The sequence below is a fragment of the Eschrichtius robustus genome, chromosome 16 (assembly GCF_028021215.1).
Source record: "Eschrichtius robustus isolate mEscRob2 chromosome 16, mEscRob2.pri, whole genome shotgun sequence".
NCBI classification, from domain to species: domain Eukaryota; kingdom Metazoa; phylum Chordata; class Mammalia; order Artiodactyla; family Eschrichtiidae; genus Eschrichtius; species Eschrichtius robustus.
In genome coordinates, this window is record NC_090839.1 from 12,165,310 (window position 1) to 12,173,387 (window position 8,078).

Sequence of the window (8,078 nt, forward strand, 5' to 3'; positions counted from 1 at the left end):
GCTGACCCCCGCTTGTACCTGCCCTGTGCAGACAGCGTGCTGAGTGAGAGCCTCAGGCTCACCGCCGCACCCTTCATCACCCGCGAGGTCGTGGTGGACCTGGCCTTGCCCATGGCAGATGGGCGGGAATTCACCCTGCGATGTGGCGACCGCCTCCTCCTCTTCCCCTTCCTGAGTCCCCAGAAGGACCCGGAGATCTACACAGACCCAGAGGTAAAAGGCATACCAGGGACTGTGGGGGAAGATGAGTGGCTTCAGGATCTGTCCTATCTGAGTGGCAGCCAGTTCTGCTCTTTGTTTGCTGTGGAACCTTGCCCAGATCACTTCATCTCTCTGTATCTCTGTTTCCTCGCCTGTGAAATGGACCTCAGAATAGCACCTGCCTCACAGGGTTGTCAGGAAGATTAAATGTGATTATGTAAGAAAGATCTCATAGCACCTGGCACACACTAAGCGCTTTGCAGGGGACAGCTGAGCCATTTTTCCTGTTTTCAGAGTGTTATAATGTCAGCTTCTCAGCACTTTTACCTCTCCCTGGAATTTGAGATGGGGCAAACTTTTACAATTTCTAACAGATTTGGATGTTTACTGTGTGCCAGGTTCTGTGCTGTGCATCCATGCATCCATCCAACCATGCATCCGCCCACCCACCCACGCACCCACCCAACCATCCATCCATCCATGCATCCACCCTCCCACCCACCCACCCAACCATCCATCCATCCATGCATCCATCCAACCATGCATCCACCCACCCACCCAACCATCCATCCATGCATCCATCCATCCACCCAACCATCCATCCATCCATCTGTCTATCCATCCATGCATCCATCCATCCATCAACTCACTCTTCCACCTGTCTATCCACTGGTCCATTCACCTATCCTTCCACCCATCCTTCATTTAGCACCTACTCTGTACAACAAAGCCCTGTGCTCAGATACAATCTTCACATTACCACTCTACTGTGTAACCAAAGGAAATTGGCATTCTCTTTTTTAAAAATAATTTTAATTTATTTTAAATTGAAAAGTAATATGTACTTATAAGATAGAAATATAGACATATATATTTAAAAGTAAAAATTTGTCTTCATTCCCCTTCCTCTCCAGTTCCACAGGGTTCTTTAACAGTGGTTGGGAGTGTGTCCTTTAGATAATATTTATGCCTTTACAGACATACACACAGCACACTCACACACATATGAATAGGCAGGTGTGTGGTATAGGATCACACAATACATACTATTCCAACACTTTCTTTTTTCACTCAACAACCAGTCCTTTTATTTTTTTTTAAAGTAATTTATTTATTTGTTTTTATTTTTGGCTGTATTGGGTCTTCGTTGCGGTGCGTGGGCTTCTCATTGTCGTGGCTTCTCTTGTTGCAGAGCACGGGCTCTAGGCGTGAGAGCTTCAGTAGTTGTGGCTCGCGGGCTCTAGAGCGCAGGCTCAGTAGCTGTGGTGCACGGGCTTAGTTGCTCCACGGCATGTGGGATCTTCCTGGAACAGGGCTCGAACCTGTGTCCCCTGCATTGGCAGGCAGATTCTTAACCACTGTGCCACCAGGGAAGCCCTCAACAACCAGTCTTAAAAGTTCTTTCCCTGTCAGCACACACAGACCAAGCTCAACCTTATAAATAGCTGCCATAATTTTTAACCAGTCCCCTATCAGTTGAGCTTTACATTATTTCCAGTTTTTCTCTCTTATAAACAAGACTGGGATGAACATCCTCATACATTTTTCTTGGTGCATGCCTATTTTGGGGGTGGCATCAGAAAGGGACCTTCTTCCTATTTCAGGTATTTAAATACAACCGATTCCTGAACCCTGATGGATCAGAGAAGAAAGACTTTTACAAGGATGGGAAGCGACTGAAGAATTACAGCATGCCGTGGGGAGCAGGGCACAACCAGTGCCTGGGGAGGGGTTACGCCATCAGCAGCATCAAACAGTGAGTACCGGGCACGGGGAGCCAAGTGCCCCATAAATTCTCTTCCCTGGGCCCCAAGAGCCTCGGCCCTCGGATCACAAACAGATTGGACCAGGGGTTATGACATCCGCCTGTCCTTCTGTCCAGCTGGGTAACCTTCTGTGCCTCTGTTTCCTCAACTGTAAAATAGGAGTACTGATCGTACTACATCCCAGGGGTGTCGGGACAAATGAATTGGACCTTTCTAGGTACTTGAGCCACTGCCTGGCTCATTGTAGGTATTTAATAAAAGTTATTATTGTGATTACTAATATTATTAATGTTTAGGCAGTATGCTAGTGAATGGGCACATTACATTAAGCTTTTGGCCTCAGCTTTCTCAACAGTAAAATGGAGATAATAATACAGTTGGTTCTGCTCTAACGCTTCATGTGCATTCCTAAAAATCCCTGCACCATGGGAAATCACAAAGTAAAAACCACAGGATTGTGGGGGAAATAGGGCTGGGGCCCAACCCTCAATAACTTCATCAGTGACACACACACAAAAAGATAGGCACCTAGGAAAATACAGTAGTATAGATTTACACATGTTAAATGGAATAAATAGAAATGCCTAAGTGCTACAATAAATATGGCGCTTTACTTTGAAAATGACCTGACATTTGCCATGCAAGTGGGCATTGGATGGAGCTGTGAGTTACGATGAAGCCTGGGAGGAAGGTTATCTGAGGTCGGACGCCTGATGGGAATGGTGTGGGTCACCACCCACTGGTGTGTGCGTGTGTGCGTTTTGTGAATTCCTGCTCAGCTTGGATCAGCTGGGTGCAGTTTTTCATTCTCCCAGTGTTTCTTGCAGATGAAATGACCACAAGCACATGTGAAATTTGTGTTACACTTCATTTGTGCGCTAATAGATCAGTCCCACTGGAACAAATTCACATGTTCAAAACAAGTGTTACAGGAGAACCGACTGAAGTTCCCACTCCATAAAGTTTTTGGACAGATAAAAAGAGATAATGAATACGAAATGCTTAGCACAGTGTCTGGAACATAGTGTTCAATAATTGAGCTAATTTGTTATTATTTTTATCTCACTTAATTGTCATGATACCTGCCAGGTGGTCAGTCTATCACTGACTCCAGAGGTCAAATCATTCCTCACGGTCAGGCACCTGGTGAGTGGAGGTGCCAGGATCCAAATCCAGGTGTGGGTACAGACACCTTCCACCCCCCCACCCCACCCATATAAACTCACCCTCTACCATCCTGCAGCTTCAGAGCTGGAATGGATACATCCCACCTTGTTGACCTTCTTTGACCAGATGGGGAAACCGAGGCCCAGAGTGGGAAGAATCACACGCCCTTTAGAGGCAGAGCCCAGGGACTTCCCTGGTGGTCCAATGGTTAAGACTCTGTGCTTCCACTGCAGGGGGACATGGGTTCGATCCCTGGTAGGGGAACTAAGATCCCATGGCCAAAACACAAAAGGCAGAGCCCAGGTGTGCGCCCAGCTCTCCTGCCCAGAACGTTGAAATTGCTCTGTCCTCATCTTCCCTGTTTTTCAGTCGTTCGATAAGATTAAAGAATCCCTGCCATGCATTCTGTCCGGCACTGGGCACCTGGGTCGCGGTGGGAGCGGGTGGTAGGGTCCAGAGTAGTAGAGGGTCCAGCCTGACCTTTATTAACACAGATGGTGGTAAGATAAGGCAGGTGGCACCAGTTCACATCGGGTGGGGCTGCCACCACATTTAGGGGCCCGCTGATTACATCATCACGTGGTTTGTGTACTTATTAGGACAGCTTTCCAGAAGATGGCAGTAAAGAGTGCCTACCTGCTCTTGCACAGTTGGTATATTCTAACAGTTTTCCCCAGACGGCAGTAAGATATCTGGAGGGAGGGGTGCCTGCTTCTGATCTCACGAAGGCAGCTATGGCTCAGCAGCAGCCCTGACGAGGCAGACAGTTCCAGGAGTTTGGTGGGGGTCTGGGATGCGTATGGTGGGAAGAATCAGGAAGGGTCACTGTCCATGTTAATCAGAAGCTAGGCTGTGCTCTGCTGTGTCAAACGACCTCCAAGTCTCAGTGGCTCGTATAACAAAGGTTTAGTTCCCACTCACACAACGTCGGCTGTGGGTTTGGGGGGATCTTCCCATCCGTGCAGGGACTCAGGGGCCGGGATCTTCCCATCTTCCCACTCCATCATCTCAGCATGGAACCCACACAGCTGCCAGGCAGCAGAGAAAGCTGGAGAGTCAGGCACTGGCTCAGAAATGCTTTGGTGTGGAATTGCCCCACGTCACTCCTGCCCACAGGCCGTCAGCCAGGACTCGGGAGCTCTTGGACTGGTGAGCAGGAAACGCCTGTGCTCTGCTCTCTCGCCCTCCTTTCCCACTTTAACCAAAGTGAGAGCTGGGGTGAGACCCAGGAGGACGCCACTGCTTTCCTGCCTGACTCCAAACAGGCCTCCCACTCTCCCCCTTCACGCCTTCGACACTGTCTCTCTGCAGATTCGTGTTCCTTGTGCTGACGCGCTTTGACCTGGAGCTGATCAGCCCGGACGTGGAGATGCCCGAGTTTGACCTCAGCAGGTACGGCTTCGGGCTGATGCAGCCAGAACATGACGTGCCTGTCCGTTACCGCATCCGGCCTTGAGCTCCGGGGCAGATGGGACTCCACGTACCCAGCCTGCCCCTAGTCCCCCAATGTTCTGTGCCTGCCTTCGGCCTGGGTACAGAGCTTTGAACACCCAACGGTGCCAAACATTATCCCTTCCCTACTATTTTTCCTAGAAGGCTGTGTCTGGGGGAGGGGAAAGAAGGGGAGCGAAGAAAAGACACCAAAAGCTCTGCGGATTATCTGCTGCAAAGGCTAAGCTCCAAAATGAGGCTCTTCCCGCTCCCAGCTCCTCTTGCTCCTCTAAATATCCACTCAAGCTCGGGCAGACGGGGCACAGCTAGGAGACCCCGCTGCTCTGCCCCCAACCCCCATGGGCTGCCGTCCAAGGCCCTGCCAATGGTGTGGTCCAGACCCTAACCAGTCAAAGCAGATGCTGGACATTAAAAGGCCATTTGGGGCCTAGCAGTGCGTCTGTTGAAATAAACTCTGTCCCCAAGTTTTTATTAAACTACCTAAAGCCAAAGAATCTCTTAGAATATCTGCTTTCCTAGGCGCCCCACTTGCTAGACACTTCCCCCATCTCTCCATTCACACTGATCCTTGGGAGAACGCTGGAGGGTTTCCTGATGCTGGTGCATCCACGGTGTGGAGTGGGAGCAGCCTCCAGATGATGGGCTCCAGGGAGCAGGCTTCTCTGCGTTAGAGTTATGCGCTCCGGATGGGGTGGGTTTTCCCAGCGCTGGGACTCACGCAGGGAGTTAGCAAGACGCAGCCCCGACTGGATGGCCCCAGTGAAAGGAAGCGGCCAGGGCTCCTGGGACTGGTCAAGCCAAAGAACAGGAGGTGTTGGTTTCCTACATTCTAGCTTAGAAGCTCCAGCTGTGGGCACTGTCCAGATTGCAGGCCTGTTTTGTTTGTCCTACATTTATAAAAAAAATACATTAGTGTTATCTTGTCATCTTTGGGAAAGTTGCTTCAGAATGTCCAGCTTCTCTTGAAAACTTGAAAGATCTGTCCACACTGGGCCCATATTCCCAAGGGCAGCCGCTGGCCAGATCTGAGTAGCAGCCGCCTCCCCGATCCGGGGCCTGTGTGCTGTGGTTCACCAGGATTCCTACTTGGTCTGCTTTTCTGTTCACAGCACCTCCTGTCCCCCGAAGGCACCCAAGTTTGAGAGCCCTGTTCCTACTCTTAGAGGTGATACTGTAGGAGGTGGTGGGTACCCGCTGATTGGTTCTCAGACCAATGGTCCATCCTATCCTGGGTGCACCACCCTTTGATCAAACAGATCAGTGATGAAAACTTGCCTTTGCATCAGCTTTAGGAAAAAAAAAAAAAAAGATCAAAAAGAAAAATTGCCTGGAACCTTTTATTATGATGATAAGTATTATTATTAATATTAGGTCCTGTTTATTGAGGACCCTCTAATTTTAGCCTGTGACAGGAACAGTAGATATAGTATTTCTACTTTTCACGGCATCTCTACAAAGAGAGGATGGTTATGCCCTCTTTATAGTTGAGGAAATGGGCTCAGAGAGGTGAAGTGACTTTCCCAGAGTCACACAGCTTGTAAGCTGATAGAATTTTGCAAACAGACTTACTGTCCCAGTAGCAAATGCTAGATGGGCGGCTCTGTGCTCTTTGGGCTCAGTGGGGTGGTGGAGTGGCAGTTCTGTTTGGCATCAGAGAGCTGAGAGAGCCAGAGACACCCATGGGTGGATGCATCTCATGAGATGTAGACACGCATACACACACGTAGCTAGGTCCCTGTAGCTTTAGCTGGAGCAAGAAGAGAGCACCTGAGATCTCTGAATGTTCCAGGGGCCAGTCTCTTCTCAGAGCGGCACCGGGGCTTGGGGGCTTCCCTGGCCCTCAGCCTCCAGGCAGCCCCAGGATTCCCAGACAGGCACTGTGATTGGCAGGAGGCGGGGTATCCCCAGGGAAACCCATCTTCACGCCTGGGTGACCCCCACTGCCTCCTGCTTCTTAACTCTGCAGGAAATCAGGGCTGGCAGCCTCCTGTGGGAGGACAGAGCCGGTTTCCATGGCAACCCTCCGCTGCCTCATCCTTCCTGGCTTGGAAGGGAAGGAAGAAGGCCGGCAGAAATAGCTCCAGGAAGATCTCTTGTACGTGGCTGCTACCCTGATGTGCTGGGGAAAAGCCCTTCTGATTTCCCCCCTTCCAAATCAGGGCTGCTTTGTCACTGAGACTAGATTCTCACCTGTGTTCAAAAAAGGGCCTATTCCCTTTAAAGGTGACACCTCCTTGGAGCCACAATCATTAGGAAGAGATGATTCTCCCGCCAGGCAGCTCCAGGTGGTATGAGAGATATTGAAGTACAGCTTGGGAGACAATGCTTTAAACCCACCTTTGTTTCAATCTTTATTATTTTTTCTTTCTTCTTTGAAAAAATATAAGCTATAGAGAAAAGAGGGAGAGATGAGTGGGTTAGCTCCTTGCTACAGGTTATTTAGGAGGGTACCCAGATGTCATTGTATTTCTTCATACCTTGCTTTAGAATCACAAAATTGCAGGACCTATGTCAGAAATACTCTTAGGTTGACCTAATGGAGTGTTTCTTTACCATCATCGTGATTATTATTTTTTGCTATATTTTGTATTGTTATTTACCAGATATTTTCCTTTAAACAGTCTCATTTTTTAAACTTAACTTTGTTTAAAAAGGGGACTTTTTTTCCTCTGCCGGTAAAAACATGTATCGCTTGCTGCCAGAAATAGAAAGTGACTGAAAAAGAAATCTGCTGGGGAGGGGTCCTCTGTGCTGGTGTCACCAAGGCTTGGAGCCTGAGCTCTGTCTCTTCTCTGTTACAAAATGAAACAAACATGCTTGAGTGGCGTTAAGGCCACGCCAGCACCACCCTGAGACTCTGTCCATGACAGTCACGGAGAGAAAGAGGAGTAAGCTGCCCACCACACGGGCGTGCATTACGCCTGGTGCGAGGGCTGCCCAGGGTCATCTGCTGCCACCAGTGGGTCCCGCCCACAGTGAGCTGGGGACATCCCACCTGCCCATTCTCCAGATGGAAAAACAAGCTTGGGGAGTTGAATCGTCTGGCTCAACGTCACTGATTTGGATGTTTGTTGTTGTTGTTTCTTAAAGACGGTGTTTCGTGAGTAGCAGTGATTATTCCGCCTTGCTGTTTTAATAAAGAATTCTATTTTTAATATAATATCGTCAAGTCGAAGTATGCTGAAATATATTAAATCACCCTTGTTTGTGGAACTGCCTCTGAGTGTGATTCAGATTGAGAGTCGGCTGTGTCCAGAATAGCGAGGTTAGCGCCTGGGAAGGGAGCACAGAGTCCCTATGTGCCCGGCTCTGGGACAGGGCCTTTCATGGACAGAATCAAGTCACACCACCAGCCACCCTCCAGACCATATATTATTATCTCCATTTTTACAAAGGAGGAAACTGAGGGTCAGAAAGTGAAGTGGCTGGCCTAGGATCTCGTGGTTAATAAGTAGTAGACACGGGATTCAAATGCAGGCCTCCCTGCTTCCT

The 8,078-nt window shown here is 49.2% G+C and overlaps 1 protein-coding gene across 4 annotated transcripts in view; it reads left to right on the forward strand.

Annotated features, from left to right (window-relative positions):
• The window catches only part of PTGIS (prostaglandin I2 synthase), a 45,328-nt gene extending 37,582 nt beyond the window's left edge, over positions 1-7,746 (forward strand). The window contains exons 8-11 of one of the 4 annotated variants that reach the window (XM_068565757.1): positions 32-213; positions 1,806-1,957; positions 4,100-4,283; positions 4,446-7,746. In XM_068565757.1, the coding sequence (XP_068421858.1) occupies positions 32-213; positions 1,806-1,957; positions 4,100-4,283; positions 4,446-4,475 (548 nt within the window). In that variant the 3' untranslated portion in view covers positions 4,476-7,746. The remainder of the gene's footprint in view (positions 1-31; positions 214-1,805; positions 1,958-4,099; positions 4,284-4,445) is intronic. The other 3 variants (XM_068565758.1, XM_068565759.1, XM_068565760.1) reach the window with 3 other exon arrangements.
• The last annotated feature ends 332 nt before the right edge of the window (positions 7,747-8,078 follow it).